The 25062-nt window shown below is 43.0% G+C and overlaps 1 protein-coding gene across 2 annotated transcripts in view; it reads right to left on the reverse strand.

The window, feature by feature from the left end:
- Positions 1-25062, reverse strand: part of SEMA3D (semaphorin 3D) — a 375590-nt gene that overhangs the window by 224718 nt on the left and 125810 nt on the right. For both annotated transcript variants that reach the window (XM_085652905.1, XM_085652906.1), the window contains exons 3-4: positions 6748-6908; positions 314-376 (exon numbers count right to left, since the gene is read on the reverse strand). In XM_085652905.1, coding sequence (XP_085509031.1) covers positions 314-376; positions 6748-6908 — 224 coding nt within the window. The remainder of the gene's footprint in view (positions 1-313; positions 377-6747; positions 6909-25062) is intronic.

The raw sequence follows: 25062 nt of genomic DNA on the forward strand, positions 1-25062 counted from the left end.
GCAGAGATAGCAATCGCTGATAGTCAGTGAATGACATCTCATTATGTATTTTTTAAACCAACACCAAATAAGACAAAACAAGCAATGTGTTGGGATCTGTCCTGCTGGCGGCTGGAATGTCTGGGAGTGCAGGAGGCACTCAGCCTTGGCAGCAACAGTCAGTACTGGAGATGTGGAGATAACAGTAGAAAGGTTCTTTCTGTCTCGCCCTGTGCCTCGTGCCGTTTGTCTATCACGTTTATGTGTCTCTTGCATAAGGCCAGTGTATAATACAGAGAGGTTCATCCCAAACCATGTTCACAAGTATACTTACATGGGCATCTTTCCCGGCCAGTTTGCACAATTCGACTCTTTCTCTAGCTGCAGGCCAATGAATCTGTGAAATAGAGAATGCCACATCTAAGGATCTGGAAACTGTGAATCTTTATGCAGTTGATACCGACCTTCAGCAAAATATTAACCTGTTGTAGTTTAAATCAATTACTTTATGGTTTGCTTAAAGCTCAATGAAAAGAAAACTTTGACATGCCCCTAGTCCACTTCATAATTCACAAATCATAACGATCAAAAACTGAAGACCGATATTTATTGCCCAAAGTGAAGTGATTGGTTCCATCCAGGAGATGCTAACCGACATCTTTCTGGCCTAAATGGCATACCTTTGGACCCTGGCTATTCAGATACTGCCCAACAAAGCCTGCTCCAGTACAGAATGAGAAGTTAAAGCATGATTTCATAACAAACTTAAAAATATATCTGGATCATGACAAAGTAAGGTTATGCAATACGTTTAATAAAGTGTAAAGGTGTAAAGTACTAGCTGATGGTGATTCTACACTGAGTATATGCTTGTAGAAAAAATATTACTTTGCATGTGTGTATAGAACTACAGTTACGATAACAAACGCTTGGTTTAAAATAAAGAGGTATCACTATCAGAAACGTGTTTTCTAAAATAGCACAATACACCTTACTGACGTCAGGAACTATTCAGAGTAACACAATTCGAGGGGGTGGCATATTAATTCCTCCATATCATTTAGGGCTGCACAATGTATTCTATGACTCCTTTGTGGTTCTTCAGTTCTTTGCAGTTGTTCAGCGTGAATGTTCTGTGGGATTCTTGGGGTAGGAATAGACAAAAAAAATGAAAGTCAACACGTACATCTACTGTTAGTCCTTTCAAAATCAGGTTTTCAGGCAAAAACCAGACTGAATACCTAATTTTTCAAGAGTCTTCTGAAGCATTTTTAGTTGACTACTGCCCTCCAGTTCAGATTTAGGGAATTCCAAACTTTAACAATGTGGACTACCAAGAACCTGCCCCTCTGTCTTAGCGAAAAAATTGGATGCTGACTACATATGCGGCTGGTTACCATACCGCTACCGAGAACTGGGTGACTTATAGAAAACGTTGACTATTGAATTCGAACCATATGAATTTTTAAGAAAAACACTGTATGTCATACATGAAAGCCCTGAAGAAGTCTCCTTGGAGACGAAATGCGTTGGCTATGAGGACATGAAATGTGAAATGTAAAGAACTTCTACCTGTGAAAAATAAAGAAGAACATTTCTCTATGAAATATACATCTTGAGCTAGATGTCTTCGTTATTGGGCTACTGTTGTTCAATATTGATATGCTATATCAACATAAATGTACATAGTGCTGAAACCTTTTGCATTCTATGTTGAACAGTGTTGGTGAAAAGGAAGGCCAATGGGATCCTCTATGTCATATCCTTTGTATTTTCAGTTCCGTAGTCCCAAATCACTTTTGTCTTCTCTTGCGGAAGGAGGTACAGATCCATTCCAGAATCCTGCCAGACATTACTTCAGCTTCGGAAGCCTATTCAATTATTGTATGTTGTAAGCAGATCATAAGTCATTGAGATGTTCTACAGGATCTTTGAGATGAAAAATTCCTCTCTGGTGTCTACCAGTGTAGTTAATTCCCCACAAGGGCCTGAGCCCAGTCTGATCATGAAGAATGTGCTTTTAAACCATTAAATATTTTATTTCTTGTGTCAGTTCACTTTCATAGATGTTACTGGGTGTAGGAAGCTGGCTCTTTATATAGTATACCAAAAAGAGGTATACTGCACAAAGAGTCCAGGTAGACCTCATAAGTGGACAGTGGCTTGCTCTAGCATTCCCAAGGTGCTTTCTTAGAGGGTTGTGTAGTCGAGTAGCCTTAGGCATTTCAGGGAGGAGTGTTGGATATCTGCAGCACACACACAGTCAATAAATGATGCACATGACTCAATAAGGAGATGCACACCAATTTATAAAAATAACACGTATCGTCATATAATATTTGGCACCAAAATCATTACAATCAGGTAAGTACATTTCAGGGTAGAAATATTTGCAGTTTTCAAAAGTCACCACCGCGCAATTTTCAGAGGTGGCAATGTTATCCTATGGAGAAAAAACAGATACTGCATACAAGTTCTTCACAGTGACTAATGAATGAGACCAAATTCCTGGACTGGAGATGGGAATGGGGCAAGGTCCAAGGCAGCACCAACAGGTCACCTTGTGTGACACTAGGGCAGCAGGGTGCAGAGGTACAATACAGCATTGGGTGCCCCGTCAAAGCCAATGGGGATTGGTCCAGTCATAAAGAGGCTGCAGGTTTGGACTTGGGGGCCAGGCCAGTTGAACCAACAGGGGGGCTCAGATCTCACGATGCTCGGAGGGACATAAGGACACACTTAGTCCTCTTCTCCTTGGGCCGGGGTGGCTGGGTGCAGAGCTCTACCGAGGCATCGGGTTTCTGTCACTGGAGACACTTGTGGTAGAGGGGGACGGCACAAAGTGGCTGCAGGTAACATTAGGAGGCCCACAGCTGGGAAACCGAAGGTGGGATTCGAGTCTGGAGGGTCTGGGGACCACGCTGGCACCGGTGTCCCACTTCAACTCAGGCTAGTGGGCATTGGTGCAGTGGTGCTATCTGATGTCGGCTTTTGGGCAGTCCTGAGACCTCACAGCTCTTCTGAGGTGCCTCCAGAATGAAGGGAAGCAGCTCCACCAACCCCTGAGAGTTCCTTGGTATTAGTTGAAGGCTGGAAGTCCTCACAGGCTTTTGGAGGCACAGGCAGCTGTAAGGCAAGTTGTCTATGGTGCCAATGTCAAGGACAGCAGACAGACCAGCAGGGTTGGTGGCAAGTCAGTTTCTGGTCTTCTGTTCTTGCTTCTTCAGACTCTTTGGCAGCCATCTTCTTCTTTCAGGTCAGCAGGATCTGATTTTCTGGTGCCAGGGGTTCCCCTAAATACTACATTTAGGGTTTTTAGGGGATTGTAGGGTAGTAGCCAATGAGCTGCGCCCCCTATTTGGCTACTTACCATGGGAAGTGGGCATAACCTTATTCTAGAGTTCTGAATTTTGTCATCACAAAGATGGCAGACTCTATAATGTTGTGTCTACATCAGGTAGCCAACCTTATGGGTGGAACTAGCCTGAGGATGAACACACCTCTATGACTACTAATTTTCCCGCCTGTCCAGGTGCCAAATGGGCCATGGTCAGGGGATGGCATCCCTACGAGGGAAACCAGATTTGCATACCATAGGGGGCAGGCTCTTTGAAGCCCCCTGCCTTGGAATGCAAATGTGCAGGTCACCCTGTTAGAAGGGGATGTAAAACACCCTCTGCTGGAGCAGGCTTTGTTCCTCACTGCGTTGGCCATTACCCCTGGGGATCAGAAACTCATCTGTGGTGGCAGGCTAGTCAGGACCAGTCAGCCAGCACATTAGTAGTTGGTAGGTTTTCAGGGGGCTCCTCTAAGGTGCTGTCTTGGTGCATATATTAATAAATCCATCACGGGAATCAGTGTGGGTTCATTAATACAAGATGGTTGATACCAAACATCTTTGGTTTCAGTTAAGCCATCATGTAGCTGGGGAACTCATTTTTACTAGTGTACAGCACATGCACTTAAAATGGCTTCCCTGGTCACATGTGCTGGCAGTAATTGAACTGGTCAGCACTGGGGCATATTTGCTCATGCAGATATGTCCACACATGCAGTATAGTGCACCCTGCCTTATGGCTCTTAGGTCTACTGTAGGGGTGACTTGCATGTACTGCATGCAGTGTCTGTATGCATGGCACACAGGGCTGTGTGCCATGTCGTGTTTTCACTTTCGTCTGCACCAAGATACGCTGTCTGAAATGAAAGTCTGCATGAGTTAGGTGAGGGGTCCTTTAGGGTGGCACAATACATGCTGCAGCCCTCAGGGTCCCTCTTTGGTACCCATGCACTAGATTTCCATGGCTACCATTGACTAGGAACTTATAGGGGTGTGAATGGTATTGCCAATTGGGGAACAATTGTATGGTTTTGGGAAAGAGATCTGGTACTGGGGACCTGGAGAGCAGGAACCATTGCACTTCCAGTCAAAATTGCATAAAATACCAGGCAAAAAGTGTGGCTGACCATGTCAAAAAGGGGCACTTTCCTACACAGGGTTAGAGAAGACTGGTTGGTTCAAAGAATATGCTATCAATTGATAGTCGGCTATAACCTATGGTTCCTGAGCATTTCAATAGACTGTTTCTTTTATTACATTTATTTTCAAAAATCATGAGATACTTGTGATGTTGTGGAGTGATACAAGGAGTACTTAATGGCTTCCGGTTCAGTATAATTTTGGTGTATGCACAAAATCTTTTCTGTTTTATTGGTGCCACATTGACTGATATTGCAAAGTAGAGCACTATGTAGTTCTTCGTGGCGTTGGGGATACTTATGGGTGCATCATGCAATGTCCATTATCCAAGCCAGTCAATGTATTTATCCAGTGATGTTCCAATTCGAAAATGCAACAACAATCTCTTGCACAAAAAATAGTTACACTGTTTCATTCAACAATATGTGTACTTTCCATCATTATTTTTCAATACAATGTTAAACTAAACGTAAACTATGTGAACATGTGTCATATGAAGCCCTTCCCTTTCTAATTTTGCTTTTAAACAATGTGTGTACATTACATTTTGCATCTTATATCGTATATAGTCATATATTTCTGAGGAGCACCTAATAGCATTTATGTTCTTAATTTTTATGTTAATTGACCTCATTCTTATATTGCTATTTGTATATTGGTAGTTGGTTTATAAAGTGTACAAATTCTGCCCATCTGCACCAAAAGAAACTGACTTTAATGATGATTGGATCTATGAGGAGGTAATACCCATTAGGGGGGGGGGGGAGAGCTTCAAGAGACCACCAACACTGGCACAGTGAAAAGTACAATGTGCTCTCTCCAACTACAAGTTAAATCTTTGCTGAAGGAGATCAGAGGAGAGGGTATATTCACAGGAAGTTAGTCATGATCTATACAGGAAAGAAAGTGAGGCATAATCGTCAAATGTTCCCCTTTGAAAAATCTCAAGCTTTTGGGGTTGCCACAATTTTGAGTAAATGAGAATAGATTGATATGGAAGAAGTCTACTCCAAGCACTTTGAAAAATTAGACATTCAACTTCGAATATGTCGCTATAAATAGTATGAGTTTAGTACACACGCCCTATCGAAAACGAATTTCTGTCTCTAGTTCTATTAATCTCTCTCTTCCTACGTGCATTGCTCTCCTTCCATCTCCCTACCCATACATCTTATTCTCATTCTTTGTCTCTGAATATTTTTAGTTCCTTCTGACACTCTCTTTTACGTTCCCTCTCTCTTCTGCCCGTAGAAGACCTAGGAATAAAATGTTGTGACAATAGCTAAATATTCAAAAGGGCATGGAAGTTAAGAACCATTGAGATTAAATGTTTTCAGACTTTCTACACTTTGAGAAGAATATATAGCAGCAGTATAACCAATGATGAAGTCACACTAGCCCTATCATATCTTCACGCGTGTCTCTCTTCACCCGTAAACGGAGAGATTCCTGCAACTCTTCTCCAAATAAGTTTCAGCAAATGTTTTTCAATTAATTGTTCTCCTTACTTAATGAAGAAGTTGTTTACCTAGTGAGCTGGACTCTTAATCTCTTAAAGTCGTAGGACAACATTTACAAAGAATACTTACAAGGGAATAAAGAGCAGGCTTCATCCCCTTGAAGTGCCACGTGTGTGGTTTATTCACACACTGCAGGGTTGGGGCTAAGCCAGAAGGCACACAGCCAGTGCAAAGCTTCGTCTAAATACAGCGGAGACAAACACTGCATTCCGACACTCGCTTGCTACTGGGACATGCCTTCGACTCTGCACTCCCCGTGAGTGAGTGGAGGGATCACAGTTTAGTGCTGGCTGAGTATCCACGCGCGACTGTCACGCGGCCAAATTGAAAGTGACCACTTGTTTTGGCCACGTGACATGATACATTCATGAACTTACAGGCTTTCAGCAGCATAATGCATGTTATTTCAAGCTATAGACTGATGGCATGTGGCGGCCATAAGCAGACTGAAAGCTATTAAAAAATTCGGTCCCATATGTCACTGCATTTCACAAGTACTGTCCGGGGAGTTCCTTCATGCACTGTGAAGCTTGAATTGATAAACGATTACATGATTTTTATAGGCATTGGGAAGGTTGCATTCTTAATAGAGGAATTTTACATAGTCCTTTATTATCTTCATTTTTATTTTACATAATGAAGGAGGAAAACTTGCAGAATTATGCAGACTTCCAATAGATCCTCAGCTTCACCCATTTAGATTTTAGTTGCAGGGATCAGGAAACAGTGATACCAATAAACAGGCAGACAGGCCGCACAAAACAAACTAACCTTTTTCAGACTTGGGGTTACGTCACCCACACCTAGCAGGAAGATATGATCCTTGGCACCAATGAGCAGCCGGCTCCTCTCCTCGTCTAGCAGCAAGGTCTGAAAATGCAGCCCTTCTGCCGAGCCTGGGAACGGAATGCAGCTGTTGGATAGCAGCAGGTCTGTGAAAACAGAAACATCTTTGCCGTGAAAATAGGTTTGCGGTGCTCTGATGTGCTTTACAAGTAAGTTAGCACAGACGAACTGCATATTTCAGATCTATAAAATGATGACATGTATGTAGGCTTTATCTGCATCGAGCCAAGTAGCTCTCACTCGTGTTAACGGCCCGGGAATAAGATAGCTTGGATGCAGCATGGAACGAGCTGGACAGATAATACTCGGGTTGTGAAAAAAGTCTTCTTTTCACAAACTTCGAATACTTATTCCAAAACAACGAGAAAGATACAAAAGTTGCAAAGTCCGACGTGCTGAAAATCTGTAATCACTAGTATTTAGTAACTGCAATTTTTGTTGAGTAACTTATGCGGAAAAGCTAATCATAGTTTGTACTCGCACATACAATGACCTGAACGACTCCTGCTATCAATAGGGAGGGGACACTTCATGTGGCGAATAGATAAACTAAAATCAGAAAACTCTTCAAGCTACAGGTAGGCCAATAATTGTCAACTGTGTAGGGCTACTGTAAAGTGACACCTGCAATGAGGAATGAAGGAAACCTGCTGATTGGAGGTAAATTTAGCAAATCAGAATCCAGCTTCACTGGGTATCCTCATGCAGTATATTACAACTATCCTCACTCAATTACATTATATTGAATCGACACATTCTTATAATATAAGCAAAATATTTACAGGCATTGAACAACCGCCATGTTTCAAAAAGAAAGAGAGATGCCCACAAAACTTGTATCATAGTGTGTAAATAAGATAAAGACAAGATGACACAGATCTACGGGCCCTCATTTGTAGTGATAATAATAATAGGATCTTTGACAAAACCCATCTCTGTTCCCTTACTTAGGCATCAACAGGAAGAGCAGCGCCTACTCTCACTCCAAAATCAACAAGCAGATTGTCAAGGAGCAGCTGCTTCAAGTAAACACAAGTTAGTTATATTTTGATCTACGAGCCTAATAAGAACCATGTACAACTTGAGATTCATGCCAGCCTACAGTATATTAATACGTGACTGCTGAGAGACACAACCGGTACATATCATGAGAGACTTTGAGGCACATATGTTGATTAAATTCCAAATGAAAAATATTTAAATGTTCTTAACAAGGGAGATCTATAACAAGGGCAAACTTTGTTGCAAAAGACTTCTAAAAACTTGAAATCCTAAGAATTAAGGGGCCTATTAGGATGGTGGCCGGAAATTCTCCCCGACCGCCATGGTAGCGGGAAAAGACCGCCCACAAGGACCGCAGCATAACCGCCGGTCCAATCGCCTTGATCGTGCGTTAACATTAATGGAGCATGTCACTCACACTGCTAGCACTTGCTTTTATGTACAATTGTCAAAGCGGTAGTAGTACGAGATAACAATGAAATCCTTTGCATAATACCGTATTTCTTATTACATAAGAATATTACATATGAGTGCCGGGGTACGTGTATTGTTCACTTGCTTTTATGTGTTGGGTCTGTTACGCTGAGTTTTTCCTCTCCTGCCTGACTATACTCGAAAACTCTCATTCAGACCATGGTCATGAGTCATCTCGATTATTGCAATGCTCTCCTGGTCTCTGCCAATGAATCATCCCTCAGCAGGTTACAGGTGGTTCAGAATACTGCTGTGTGACTTGTTATGAACTCCCCATTCAAAACCCCGTCTCTCCCTCTACTACATAAATTTCATCGGCTTCCAATTCGCTAGCGTGTTAAGTTCAAGGTTTGCTGCACAGTCTACAAAGCCTTACATAATAAAGGCCCATCCTATATTTCTAGGAAGATTAAGCCTTACGCTCCCTCAAGAACTCTCAGATCAGGAAGCAAATCACTTCTACATATCCCCAGAATTAGGAAAGCAAGATTAGGTGGTAAATCCTTTTCATACCTCGCTCCCCTCTACTGGAACCAGCTGCCCATTCATTTGAGGCTCTGTCCTGATTATCTTCGCTTTAGGAAACTTCTTAAATCCACTTTGTTTTAACTCCTTTTATTCAGCCTGCCAGCAGCCTTGTTCTAAGCTCAGAGATACCCCTCAGGGGGTGATACAGGCGCTCTACAAATCCATTAAATAAAATAAATAAATAGAAATGAATGATTTGCTTTGATTAGTTATGTGATTTATCTATTTGTTAGGAGCTATGTCGAAGCAGGGACTACACCTGTTGCCAGGTAGCAGATCACTGTACAGATTTAGATGTTGATATAAAGACTCAGGGCCCGGTTCACATAGGTAAAGTTAGACAAAAGTCTAACTTTACGGCTTTCGGTATTCACAAAGGGCATTTACTACTTGTAAATGCCCGAGTAGTAAATGCCCTTTGTGAATACCGAAAGTCATGAAGTTAGACTTTCGTCCAAGTTTACCTTTGTGAATCGGGCCCTCAGAATCTTGTGCATTGTTTCTTTAGGTTAGCAGACAATTTAGAGCTCGCCATAATGTTCCAGATATCCTGTCTGTGGCATTTAGAGCGCCAGCAGCATCGTCCACTTTTTGGTGGTTGTCCCACATCCGTCCAATGAAAAAGCCCTCAGTCTTAGGGCCTGATTCCGAGTTTGGCAGTCCAGTAGACCATAAAACCGAGATAGCAGTGTGGGTACTGCTGCATGGGTGGTCCGACTGCCGCATTGTGACTTGGGCGGTTGAACGGCCATAGGACCACTGCTACTGCTAGCGATCCACCATTCCTTGGCGGTCTTGCAGCCGCTTGACACCCGCAATATGCTGGTGGTGCCACTGCTGCATTGGCAAGCATATTATGAGTTTCCGTACTGCTACAGTTTTTTTGGTGGTGAGCCCGCTCTGAAAAGCATGGCAGTGAGGAAAATAAGGGGGCCCTTCAGGTACCCCTGGTGCCTCTGGGCCAAGAGATAAATGCAGAAGGGTATATGGTGTGCCCTCCTGTCTGTATACACTGCCTGTTCCAGGTTCACAGTCCATGCCATGCTGCAGCGCTCTGTGGAGGTCTCACAGTGCTGCCTTTCTAAGGCTCACATACCAGCCTTTGAAAGGCACCCCATTGGACCACTGCACAGGACCACCCAACATGTATTCCAATCGGAATACAGCAGGCAAACAGACTATGTGTTTTGTGATCTTGAGAGGGACGTTGGCATGGCGGCCCATTCCAAGAATGTCAAACACATAATCAGGCCCTCAATGTATGTCTGTGGTAGAGCTATAGTACTTTTAGGTCAGTGACAATGAAATGAATGGTCATGATGATAAGTTGAGAGAAGAGTATGAGGAATGGACTGGCTTGTGAGATATGCAGCAAAAATAGCTAGAAATGGAAGGCTGTTCTTTAATTTCTAGGATGATATTGTTGGAATGTGAAAGGGTACATCTTCAAGTAGCTACACTTGAGAAGCTTTGGAACTGGCTTTATCTTACTTCTTACTTATTTGAGGGTGAGTCATAATGGCTTTGTATTGTTAATCTTATTTTGGCCATAGTGTTTCACAGAGGGTGAGATGTATTTCGATGTTTACATTTGTCAATACAAAAAATCAAGTTTAGGGAGAATGGATCACTTTAAGTGATCCATTCTCCCTAAACTTGATTTTTTGTATTACCATTGGAAGCCGGATGGATCACTGCTTCTCATTCCCTCCCCTTTGATATTTACATACATTTGTCAATAGTCATTTGAAATGATCTATAGGTGCTCTGAGTAGCCAGTGCAATTTCCTTAGATAGGTTTTATTCTATATTTCATTTGGTACGTTTGTGCATCAGTAGAAGTAAACGCTGGGATCTAACTTCCAAGGATGTGTAAATGTCACAGTAATGTGAGAGGTGGCATTCTCCCATTTATGTGTATAATATGGTACAAATGCAGTGATATCGGTGATAAACATTTGTGTTTATAAAAGTTTGAGAGAGTATGTGTAAATATATGATTAACATGAAACACTGTGGGGCATATTCTCAAGTCCCTATCGCAACAAGAACGTCACTTTTATTGATGTTCCCGTGGCGATAGGGCCAGAGCCTTATTCTCAAGGCAGCATTAACCCAACTAACGTGGCTAAAAGCCACGTTAAGTGGCTTAACACTGCCTTGTGAATAGTGCCCCTTTAACGCTAAACGTAGCGTGAAAGCGGGCGTGCAGTGAGTGTTGCGGTGGGCGTGCCACCGCAACACCCACTGAGATTGACGCTACCACCTATTATCTGGGGCGGCGATAATAGGAGGTAGCACCAAACTTAATACCGGAAAAGCTCCTGTCTTAAGGTGGCTAAATGATGAGAAAACCTTTATTTCTCCTCATTTTTGATTTTTTCATGTGTGCTACATGTGTGGGCATACCACCGCAACACCCATTGAGTTTGACGCTACCGGCTATTATCAAGGGCGGTGATAATAGGAGGTAGTGCCAAACTTAAGACTGGAAAATTTCCCATCTTAAGGTGGCTAAACGAGGAGAAAACCTTTATTTCTCCTCGTTTTTGCTTTTTCAATGTGTGCTGCATGTAGCAGCACACATGGAAAAAGCAAACTGCCATTTTGGGTTTGTTAATGTACAGGAAGGGACACCTTCCTGCTCAATAACAATCCCCCCTGCTCGCAGACACCCTTGCGCTCTGGTGCAATGGTGCCTCTTTTGGCGATAAATCGTTAGATTTATCGCCATTGAAGTGGGTAACACCAGTCTGCACTAGGGGTGGGCGGAATTTGCGAAATCCACTTTCGCAAATTATCGCGAAAATGTTTAAAATTATCGCAAACAAGCGGAAATATCGCGAAGATGCGGAATTTTTTTTCCCGCATGTTCGCGAGATTTTCTGCATGGTTGCGGGTCGCCAACTTACCAATGTGGTTGCTCGCGGGCACGGCCATCTTGTTTTGAGTTGTCTCGCGGTGCATGATCGTGAGAAGAAACACGTGATCGCGCGACGCATGACGTCACTGCGGGCGCGAACTGTCGCGAGACAGCGCAAATGGCTAAAAACAATCCAACATCTCATGGAGAACGCGACCGGATCAAGAAAACTTGTCGGCGAACGCAGGGATTCAGGTAAGGCGATCGCGCGCGCGAGAGAATTTATTATTTTACAGCGCGAGTAAGAAACAAATTATCGCCAAGCTGCGGAAAGCGGAAATTTTGACATTTTCGCGCTCTCCGCGGAACGCGAAAATGTCAAATTATCGCAATTTCCGCGAACGGAACGAAATTTTTGCCCAGGCCTAGTCTGCACCACATTCTTGTGAATAGGGTGCAGACTGGCGTTTACAAAGTGGTGGTGAGAGGTGTTAAGCCAAGGAGGCTAACGCCTCTCACCGCCACTTCTTTGTGAATATCCCCCTGTGAGCGAGAGATAAGTATCTGAGCAACTGATATATGATTGCATGGTGACAATTTGAGTTATGAACAGCTCTCTCTACAATGTTTTACACATGTTGGTGATGAAGGTTGATATCAATATATCACCATTAAAGAAAGACAATTTTTAGACGCCATACCTAATTCAGTTTGGGAGCAATCATTTGGATAGGTGAAACACCAATATGCCAGGCTACATCGGTAAGGGAGTCTCACCTGATTCTATTATTAGAAGAAGTAATCTAGGGCTTTGGTTCATAACCTGTGGTCCAAGAACCCCTGGTGATACTCGAGGCCTATTCAGGGTTCCACAACTGTTTTATAAAATTAAACGTGAATAAAATAAATACATTAAAATTAATAAGATATATACAATTAAAGAAGAAAAATCGCAAATGTGATTTCTCTTTCCATATTTGGTTATGAATTGAACCTAATACTTCAATATTTGAGTTTTTGTGCAGTGTATGCTAGCTTTTGTATTTTTTGTGTATTTTTTTTAGGTTTAAATTCTAGAAATTGAATAGGCTGGGGGACCATGAATTCCAAGTATGACTCAGTGGAGGTCCTAGGATTCAAGTAATGATTCACAGGGGGTTCCACATAAGTCAAAAGGTTAAGACCCGCTGAACTAGGGTGTGGTAGTTTCTTTCCCGAAAAAGTACATAACATAAACTGGAGTGCTTTGGTTAGCCAATAGAAGTTCTTAACGATGCATTGATGATTTTGCGCATGATCTAAATGTTACAGATGTGCTACCATGTTGGTGCATTTGTTTGGCCACCATAAGGGATTTGAAGAGATTAGTTGGTGGTAAAATCCTGTGCACAAGGGATAATTCGTTTTTTTTTAGCTTTTTCTGGAAACCAGACCGCAGCTCCATGGCATCTGACTTGTTCATTTTATTTATTTATTTATTTATTTATTTGACATTTTATATAGCGCAAACATGACCCGTTCAGAGCGCTTTACAGGGATAAACATGCTGCATACAGTATGGGCATAGGCAAAATACAAGGATGGGGTTAGGGAATTCACTACAGTAGGATAAAAGTCAGAGCTATATACAATAAACAGTACAGTACCAAAATTAGCGAGTGACATGTCAGCAATAAAACAAGTGGAACAATTTATACATGGAGAGGGCCAAGCAATACAGGAGGTTATGCACAGAAACATAGGCCATGAGAAGGGGAATGCGCAATAAAGGAGAGTTAATGGAGGAATTTGCTCATGAGGAAGGTTTTCGCTTCCTTTTTGAAGCGCGAGAACCTAAGAATTCTTCTGATGGGGTACTGTTCCTTGCTAGTGATTTTTCTAAGAATAGTTTTGCAAAAGGCAAGTATTCGATGCTTGTAATTCTATTCCAGAATATTTTAACAATTTCTACTTTTTCAAGAAATACATAAAACATTACTTAATGTATTCTTTTGAAATCTTAAAGTAATGTTTTCATTAAACCACGAGTAACTTACAACCTGTGCTAATAAAAAAACAGTGCCATATGATTAAGTTGGGTAGTCAAATTAGGTGAACTCGCAAAAAGTTTCGAATACAGAGAATGATGCTCCTACAACTCAAAACACCCATCTTCAACTCAAAGAAGTAATTCTCTCGAATACCAGACGAATGCACATTTGATAATGTATTTTTGTAAATCATCACTTGGCAGTACAGTGATATATATTTCCTACCTTTAACTTCGTTCAACAACCAAAAGCAGTTATGGAATAGGGATATTTCTCTGAATGCATATCCCTCCATAACATGAGAAATTAAATAATCTAGGTTTGTATTCCTTGTAAGCTTTATTTCAGACACCTGGCTTTAGTGAAATCAAGGTGTGGCACGGCCATTCCAAGGGCCATGTATGGCAATCTGCCACAACTTGCTAGGAATCCAGAAAAAGCTTTTAACTTTTTCATTTCATGAACATTTATGTGGAATGTATATACACCAATAAATCAAACTAGCAACACTAGAACGCAAATAGTCCTCCACTTCTCATTCTTTTTGTAAATCGAGTACATTTTCTAAGCTCATAATATATATATATATATATATATATATATATATATATATATATATATACACATTTTCTAAGCTAAAATATATATATATGTGTGTGTGTGTGTGTATATATATATTTTTTTTTTTACAAATTTGTGCCACTTGGCTGAGAACATATTAAAGCAAGGTAGTCCTCGCGTGCGGTATTTTCTATTACGCTGGGCGCTCCTTCAGTCGATTTGCTGAAACATAGAGTCAATTTACATCTATAGGAGCCCTGTTTGGAATATTATTTTTAAACGAAGGCAGTTAGCACCCGAAGTATCTTCATGCTGCAATTAACAGCCACAACCAGCAGCTCCAGTGTCGTGCCTTGATTGCTGTTTCTCTCAAAGCGCATAATCATTCTATCTTTATTGCTTACCGTGTCATGTTTTATTACTCACAGACCATCATTTCTGGCAGTCACGTGCAGACATTACTGACACTTTATTTATTTAATAGCCTTTTTCTGAGCAGCTCTAGTTACACACGTGGCCTAAAATTAAAGCCCCAAGTGTGATGCAAATACCACAGTTATTTTCCCTTAGACATGTTTATAGTCTGTTGTCTCATGTGATTAATGCTGTGCAGACTTTTCTTGTCAGACTAACGCCTTCTTATAATAGGAACTTTCTTAGTAAATTTTATAAAATAAGTTTTTATTGTGATGGCTAAATTTCAGAGAAGGAAGAAAGTTGGTTCAGTTTTGCAATTGAGGACAATGATAACATGAAGTAATTGGACAAGAATAATTTTTTACAACTTCGTCACCTGATACAGTACGGAAAGGACCCAATGGTCAAGATTAGGAATAAATGTATGCTGCATTGGGGAGGTGTATATCTGGTATTAGAAATCCGAAAACAAAGTGTCCAGCAACGCACTACCAATGCAACACACACACACACACAATAAGTCATCACCTTGAGCAGGGACAGGCTGGAAACCAAAATCAACCCTGGTGATAATGTTCAAACCAGCCCCAGACTGCAGAGGGCCACACCTAGAATGTGGCCATGGGGACCAGGTAAGGTTATGGAAGTTCATTGTGCTCAGAAAGCAGCCCTCTATCTTGCAGCTCACCCACAATAAGCGAGAATGGCAAAATGGCCAGCTCAGCCCTGAGCGTGAGGTGAAAGCCAGAGCTCGGGATAAATCAATAGCGCTAACTTTTTTCTCAATGCCCATAATCCCCATCCAAACAGGAAGCATTTAACAAACATCATTACTAGTCGGTGCCACTCATTGAGAACAAGAAGATCAGTAGAAAAAGTTGACAAAATATCGATTATCTCAAAAGTTGTCATAAATACCTTTGCCCTATTGAGCATTCATGGCCTATTCCAAGTCTTAGCCACAACAGCCCGATTCAAGTAATTCAGCGGCAACAAATTGTAGCAGTGGTTAGATGGCCACCAGCTTTTATGACTTCAAACGTTTTATATGCCTTGACCTTGATGTCTATATTTTCCTATTTTGAGGACTGAAGCTAAAATAGCTCCAGTTTATTAACATTTTTTTCAATCTTGGAGAAACTTAAGTAATCTAGGTACGCATGACAGCTTGTTCACCTCAACAAGTACATAACTGTTAGGCCTGAGCTACAAAGAGCCTTTTAGTGGACCGTCAAAGCTGGAAAAATATTTAATCCGAATATCCCCATCAGCTGTCCTTACTGAAATAATTCGTATTTGTCTAGCGCCAAACTTGGAACACTCCGTTTCAGTGTTGTAGGCAAGTACAGATGTTTGAAAATCCACAGTGCTGAAGCCTTCAGGTAAACATACTGCTCATACCTCTGGCACGGTATCAACGCTGCAGAGCTCAGGGCGCACACCCTCTGTCCACCCTCCCTTTCGCATTCATCATTCTCTCAGGGCACTGCCTGAAAACTGACTTTAAAAGTAACTTTATACGCTGTGTTTGATTTGGAGCAAAAGCTTTCAAGCTTTCTTTAAGGGGGAGTCATAGAAATGATTCAGGTTTCAGAAATGTAAGAAATGTAGGGCCATATTATCAAGGAACGGCGATAACATTATCGCCACTTTAGCGGCAGGAAACTGCCGCTAAAGCGGCGATAATGGGCTTGATAATATGCCCTGGAGAATTCCAATAGAAGCCCGTGTTCTGGTGTCAACATGGGCTTCTATGGGAATTCTCTGCGGCATATTATCAAGGTCATTATCGCCGCTTTAGCTGCAGTTTCCTGCCACTAAAGCGGCAATAATGTTATTGCTGTTCCTTGATAATATGGCCCGTAGTCACCCCCTTCCCAAGTGATGTAGTGATGCACATTTCCAACAAATATTCAGTGGACAAAATCTTGTCACTTCATTCCAAAACGTAGCTGCAAGTTTGGCATACACGTATTTCTTCATAAAAGCAAATGTTAAAATGAAATAACAGTTAGGATTGGTTGTAACGCCTGTACAAAAATGGCATTAAATTCTCTCGATCCCACTGTTAAACTACAGTTATGACTGAAAATTAAGACTGACAAAAACCTTCAAATTCACACCAGCCATGCAACAACAGCCATCAAACCATGACCTCACAATTTTTATACCATAAAGTAACAAAACCAAAAGGACAAAGTAATTAAAGAACAACACATACTGAAACCAATAAACAGTTCTTACACCTGATGATTATTTGTAACATTGTAATTGCATCTGCCACATCCATGGTGAGGTCATGAGCCTTCCTTTTGTTGTGGAAGTTATGGTTTGCATGGCTGTTGCGCGTGCAATGGACTGTGTAGCTAATAAAGGGTGAACAAAGATGCAAAGTTTTGGGCTCGCAGCATCGCATATCATTCTTTTCAACTACCAGTAGCTACAAAAGGTGCTTTGCTATTGGTGGTTGAAAGAGATACAAAAGGTTATAGGCACCACAATGCATTGCTAGTGTATTGTGTCCCTTGGCAGTTGCTATCTTCATTGACCAGCCCACCTGGCATTCTCAGCTGCGTAAAACCTGGACAACCACATCCTTTACTGGAGCCTGCCCCACTGTGCCTTTCCCCTCTAAATGTCACACACTCCTGGAAGCCCCCTTTCCCACCAGTCTGGCCTCTGCACTGTCCTGGCCGTGCTCTCAGGTACCTAGTCGAGTTACATGGGAGCGTTAAGTGGGTACATCTTCTTGCTATTTCCTGCTGAGGATGTGCTGGGCAGGAGCACCCACGATCAGGAAATTTCAGAAGATGCATTGTCAAAGGAAATGTGAAACTTACGGCTACTACACCTAGAGAAATATTGCCATGTTCAATAACTGCACATGTGCAATTCTAAATTTGTCCACATGTAAATTTAACTCTTTTCGGAGATACAAATGGTGCTGATACAAGGAGTGGTTGAAGTGAAACGACAAACTTGTGAAGTGAAGAAACTTCATCCTTCCCTATGCAGGGCAATGTTCCCCGACACTGACTGAGGAAAGGTTGCACTTTACACAACACAGACTAATAGTGGCGGCTCCTCCGCTGAGGCAGAGGAGCTTCGCCCCACTGCCTTGAAGCAGCAAAAGAAAGGAAAAAATAAAATGATAATAACGTAATGGTGTTATCATTTTATATTGTCCTCCTGTTGCAGCAACTTGCGTGAGGGGGCGGGGATGCAGAGTAGACGAGGAGTGGTAGAACACTCCTAAGTGCGCAATGACTGTTTAGCTGGCTCTCTCGGGCTGCCCAAAACAGTCATGCGCACTTTCCCTGTTCTCCATGCAGGCTGTATTACAGCCTGGGTGGAGAACATGCCCACCCCTCCAGACCCTGGTTGAGCACCGTGTCACGGAACTCAGACCAATCACAATGCTGCATTGCAGCATTGTGATTGGCTGCGGGGAGTGTGGGAGCCCTGGTGCTCCTGCTACCTGTTTCTCCCAAGAAGCCAAGAAGAGGATGCAGGAGAGGTCTCGGTGGCTGGTAAGCAGCGCCTGGATTGGCCAGGTCAGGTTAACTAGCCGCTCATCAGGAGAGCGGGAGACTGCGGCTTCGGCCCCCCCTGCTCCTTCATTATAGAGGTGAGAGTGCTGAAAACTGCACATGTTGGGCTGGCCAAGGAAAGGTATTGACCAACCCCACATGTGCCGTTGTTGTTGACTGCACTCACTGATTGCTCCTAACCCCTCCCCACCCCCCTAAGCTGAGAAGCCCAGGCAGAGTAATGACGTGCGTCATCACACACACACATGACGTGATGGCCCGCGACTGAGACTGCTGTCTGCCGCAGGCGGGCTGAGTGAAGTGTAATAAATACTACACTTATTAAAGTTATGTATTAATATTACACACATATTTTTAGTTTTTTAAAACAGTGCTGCTTACAGCTGCCTGTGGCAAAATAATGAGGGGCGATGCTCAAACGCCCTCACAGAGGAACTGCCCATGCAAATAACTTAGTTTGAACTTTTCCATCTAGAAACCTTTTGCTTAATATAGTGTATGTTTCCCCTATGTCCCCAGGGTTTGGAGTGAACACCCTATATTGTGGGACTAACAACTTCAAGCAGCTTCCGAGAAGCACTTTCAGAGCAGAGGAAATATTCCTGCATTGGAACATTTGTTGAAATCTTACTGAAACAAACAATCTTTCACTTGGTGCTGCGGGCCAACTCCAATTCATGTGATATTATGTCCTTTTTTCATACTATACCACCAAGAACCAAGTATGAGATCAGAGTGTCAGTTTAAACTCTGAATGGTGCTGCAAAAGTCAATTTGATTTCTGAAAATCCCTTCTGCATTCAGTCTCTCATCCCACATAAGGTTGCCTCAGATAATAACACTTGTATTTGCAGTGATCAAATTTGTACTTGACTATACCAAAAGAATTGATCCTTGCCTGCCAAATATTTAATAAACTATAGCAGCTAAAAAGCTATGATTTCTCTAACACACACACACAAGTACACACACGCACAACCGCACACACACACACGCACATACACAAACACACACACTCTCTCTCTCTCTCTCTCGCTCTCTCTCTGTATCTCTCAAGTCATTGTGCTTGCTGTGGATGAAGCACTGCATTGATTCAAGAAACTATTTCCGTCCACTAAAGATATATGGAGTCTGTATGCCAGTATGTCATTGACAAAATTATCATCTGGCATAAATATTATGTCCTAAATAGGGGTCACAAAATAATTATCCGTTGTCATTAATTCCATTGGTTGATATTTTTATAAATGATATTTGGAATATAAAATTTGTGTCACTAATATTTTTCTCAGACAATATTTAGTCCTTAATATTCTGGTACCATACAAATATTGGGTTCCCTTTTTTAATTTTTTAAAACAGCGTTGACCCATTTGAATTCTATTAGTTGAGCAGATGCTTCTGGTTGGCTTCACAAACAAAATAGCCTATCTGTCAAATTATAAATGTTTTAGTGATAGATTGCTCCACTATCAGGGCTCTCCACAAGGAACTCCTTCCCGCACCACCTCACCTTTAGAAATACTCTGGAGACCATCCCATTCCAGTGTCACTCCAATTTACATATACAAAATTGGGATTCTTTATCATTTAACATGATTGGCTGTGTTAGGTTTATATGGTTTGTCTGATTATGCCTATATATAGTCTGGTTCTGTTATATATTATCATAGATCATCCTGATCACATTTAAATATGTGCTGCATGATTGGGACACAGGTCCATAAGCAAACATTCAGTGTGTGGCTACTGCACTGTACCATCCTAAGAACATACTGGCATTGTTATTAATACATTGTAAAAACTTAATAAAGACAAAAATAGCAACATTATTTACTACCAAAATATTGTGAAGGTGAACACTTGCAGGTATGTATAGATTTACAATGTCACATCTGCATACCTGCAATACATATCATCTATCAGGGGCGGGTCCTCCGCTAAGGCAGAGGAGCGTCGCCCCCCTGCCTTCAGCACTGCGAAAAAAGGAAAAATAAAATGCTAATAACGCAATGTCATTATCATTTTATTTTTCCGTGGTGCAGCAGCTTTGTGGGTGGGGCGTGGCTTCTCTGCTCACAGAGCACAGCAGGGCAGGGGAGAAGAGGTTTGCCCACTCCAAGTGAGCATGAATGTTTGGCCGGCCTTCCTGGGCCAGCCAAACATTCATGCACACTTTGCATGTTCTCTATCCAGGCTGCATTACAGCCTGGGTGGAGAACATGCCCCAGGGTTCCATTCCCTGGGTGAGCAACGAACCACGGCGCTCAGACAAATCATAACGCTGCATTGCAGTGTTATGATTGGTCAGGAGAGCCTGGGTGGGTGTTTTCTGTTCCTGCTGACTGTTAAGCAGAACAAAGGAAGAGAACGCAGAGGATCGAGGAGAGGCGGCGGCCAGCCTGCCGCAGAGCCGTCAGATAAGTATTTTTTTTAACCCTCCCTCCCCGCCCCACTAATGCTATTCGGGAGCAATCACCATTGTCATCTATTCTGACCTATATATAGGTACCTTCAAAATATTGTGGTAGTCAATATTCTAGTGACAATATTTATGTACGGCAATATTTAAACCACAATATTCTGGTAGAATATCAGGAATAAACCTGTGTAGTATAGAAATGTGCAGCAGTAAAATTACAATGTATAATACACATTTATTATTAGCTATTCCACAACTGGCTTGATTCCATCTATCTTATGTGGGATTTTCATTCAATAAAACATTGAAATACTAAAAAAATTATATTCTCATGCCCATTATCAAAGCCTCCTCTATACAGCCCAGATCCACCCACTTCTAAAGAAACCTATATTAGACCCTGATGACCTTGCCAACAACTAGCTCAACACTCACCTATGCTTTATCGGCAAGATCATTGAAAGAATAGCCTTCGCTCAACTCCAAGATCACATCAATGCTAACCATCTCTTGCATGACTGCAAATCTGGCTTCAGATCGTCCTGCAGTCTAGAGATAGCTACATTACACATTGTAGAGTTTGCCCTCCTGATCACAGATGAAGACAACCGCTGCCTCCAAATATGGGTAGACCTCTCAGCTGCCTTTGACACAATCAACTACCTCATGCAAGTTGTAGAGATGAAAATAGGATTCAGTGATAATGCATTCACTAGTTTTACTCCTAAATTTCTAATAAAGACTACTTTGTTCAATTTGGACTCCTGGCATCTTCAGGCACTACAGAAAGCCCCTTAGAGCTCTTATTACAGATAACAGCAAAAAGAGTAACAAATATGCTGATAACACTCTACCTGAAAGTCTTCTCTCCTCTAGACATCCTCTCCTGAAACACTTCCTGCACCTCATCCAGACCTGAATGTCCAGCGCCCACCCGAAGCTCAGCCCAATTAAGACAGAATTGCTGGTATTTGCCAAGAACAAGACGCAAGAAATAGTGCAAACCTAGTATAAGGACATGAACCTTGATGGTTTAGAAGCCCAGCTTGCACAAAATGTGAAATCACTTGTATTCACCTTGGAAACCAGCCTCACAGTTAAGTAACACAATACCAAAAAAACACACAGATGACCTGGTACCAACTCCCTCTACTAAAGAAAGTGAAGACATTTCTTAAAGAAAGTGACTTCAGAACTGCAATTCAGACCTTTGTACTCTTGTAATCTAGATGATGCCTACGCCATGCTACATGGCCTCCCAGATTCCAGAACTGGCTTGTCTTAAGGACATCCTATACTCCTCGGCACATTTCCTGCAAGCCCAGAAGAAATATGATCACATCATCCCCATCCTGATGGAATTCCATCGGCTCCCGTTGCCAGCCTACACTATATTCAAAACCAGCTGCCTTATTTGCAAAGCCATCATGACCAGTGCCCACACATATCATGCGGAGAAGCTAGCTGTCTCCTCTGGATCTTGGCACCCACAGCCAAGTCATGATCAGAATGGCGACTAAGAAGTGTAAATAAAAAAAAAAAAGGCGGCAGTCCTTTTTCATCTATGCTCCCTGGATTTGAAACAACATACCCTTAAGCATTCGAACCATCCAAATGCTGCTTCAGTTTAGCAAAGAGTTGAAGACTCGCCTCTTTAAAGAACAATGAGTCACAAGTTTATGCTTCCCTTTAACCTTTTCCTGCCTTTTGGCTAGGTTTCCTCGATGTAGATTGTACATACTTTAAAAAAGTGAAGTGTAAATGTATGAAGCAACAAGAAAGCAGCTAGTGAATTGCTTTTGTAAGCAGCAAAATATGAATCTATAGTTGTCATTGAAAAGCAAAAAGCAACTCTGATATTCATTTGCATATAATTGGCTTCTAACCTGGCACAATATAAACATGGTGAATATATCAGTAGTTAGCACTGGCATACACTATTAAAATATCACAACTTCATTATTTGACAATTGTTTTGTAACCTGAAAATCAGTTAGAAATGGGATTTCTGGTTGGCTAGGGCTTGCGCGTAAGCCAGGCAGAAACCACCACTCTAGTCAGGGCAAGGGAGTTACACACTGATGATAACCCCTGCTCACCTGCTTGGTAGCTTGGCACAAGCAGTCAGGCTTATCCCAGAGGCAATGTGTAAAGCATTTACGCAACACACACACGCAGCAGCAACACACTAGGCACACTACAAAAGAAACTCCACACAAGGTTATATCAAAAATAGACTTTGTATTATCATAAACACATTAGAAACATATTCACACATTTACACTGTGCCAACTGGCACTAGGCAATATTCACAGGGGATTATATACAAGACCAGGCCAATCAGGCCACGGTCAGAACCATCAGAACAGGTAAGTAAATCTAAAACACAACCAGTAAGTACTGGTACCATAATGACCTAAGCATTATCACTTTAGCATTAGATACCATCCTAAAATATCATAGCATGACATTAGGCAATAAATCACATTAGGCCCACACCTCATTAGCATAAACACATTACGCCTTAGGCCTCACTAGCATAAACACATTATGCATAAACATCCTAAACATAAACACATTATGTCATAGGCATCAAAAGCATAAATCACATTACGCAATCACATTAGGCATAAAGCATATTATGCAATCATCATATTAGGCGTAAACACATTATGAAACACCAATATAAGCCTAACCACATGATGCCACCACTGCGGGCATTACCTTAGGGCCTTGCGCCCTACCAACACACAGGTATCCACAATGACCCCCAGGCTAACTGGCCTTTCACTGGGGCTCAAAATGCCCTATGTCCAGGAAGTCAGGCCTTGGCTGCCAATGCAGCAAACTCCAAAGTGCGCAAAGCGCTGGGGCAGGGCAGGGCAGGAGTGTATCTTACTCCTTCATCTCAAAAATGCCCCCAAAGGAAAAGAATGGTGCTGGCACTACTGTGCCTCCTGGGTCCCCCACTGGGACACTTCAACAAATTGCCCAACATGGCAGCTGCCCGCTCTTGTGCGGTGCAGCTGGGATCATGAGGCCTGGTGGCACTGTGCTTGGGGAGCCCCCACTGGGACTCTGATGGAATACTTGACCCCCACATTGCAGCTGCCCACTGTCCGGTGGGCCAGCTGTGGCCAAATGATCCTCACACCACTGAGCCGCCTGAGCCCCACTCCGGAACTCTTAAAAACAAATGTGCCCCCTTTGTGAGGCCAAGTCAAACAGGCCCCAACGTTGCAGCTGCCCCCTCTCTTGTGGGGCAGCTGGAAGCATCAGCAGACGCTGTCACCAATGTGCCTCTCAGTCCCACTCCGGGACTCTCCTACCTGCAGGGGGGGAAGGCACCGGCAATGTGCCCCGGTAGTCCCCCTCCCGCAGGCTCACCCCAGGCACTGACACTGTGCCTCGAGGAACGCCAGCATCCAGCTCCCCCTTACTCACTGGGGGCTCTGTGTGTAGACTCCCCCGGTCTCCTACGGCTCTGCACCAGCCCTCAGCCGGGACTTCTCTTGTGGGAGGTCTCTGCACTGGGGGCCCTCGAGGCTCCGTCCTTCATCTGTACATGCCCCAGCGCGGGGTGGGCTCCCACCTGGGTCTTCTTGTTTGGCGCTTCTCAGGCAAAAGTCTGCCTGTCTCCTGGCCGGCACTTCTCTTCCATCCCTGCTTCTCCTCGGCCTCGCCCACAACCAGGCAGGCTGCCTGGCTTCCTGTTTTGCCACTCGCAGCAGCGGCGGCTCACTTTCTCCTCGGTGGTGTCATGCGGGGTGGGCACCCACTTTAAAGTAAGGCTCCAGTGCGGGGTGGGCACCCGCCTATGAAAGTCGGCATAAAGCGGGGTAGGCTCCGGTTTAGAGAGCGCAAATATGCGGGGTGGGCACCTTCCATCCAAAAATGCTCCCAGAAGCGGGGTGGGCACCCGCGCTTAAAATAAAAGCATAAGCGGGGTGGGCACCCGCCATTTAAATATTCAATAAACGGAGTGGGCTCCCGCTCGGTACGCAAAGCATGCGGGGTGGACACCCGCTCCACGGCATCACTGAGAAGAGGGATTCTCACGTCGGGATTTCCTCCAAACCAGTGTAGCTTTGGCGCTGCAAGGCCCACACGCTTTACTCCTCCTAATTAAAATATAGCGCTCACAAGGCGCTAGATGCAGCAAAAGTCTTTAAGGTCCTGGAGGATTTAAAAGAAAAGTGCTCACAGGGTGCAAGAGTCTTCCAGGGTCCATGGGGCATAGCTGAGCCCAGGGAGGCCAGCACACAGGGCCCTGCAGCAGGGAGGCAAGCCCCCATGATGGTTCCTCCTGGGCCCCAGCAACAGCAAGCCCCCCAAAGTTCCAGGAACAGCACTCTTACATGGGGTCACAGCCCCTACATTTATACTAACATT

Source organism: Triturus cristatus, chromosome 4_1, assembly GCF_964204655.1.
Source record: "Triturus cristatus chromosome 4_1, aTriCri1.1, whole genome shotgun sequence".
Taxonomy (NCBI): Eukaryota; Metazoa; Chordata; class Amphibia; order Caudata; family Salamandridae; genus Triturus; species Triturus cristatus.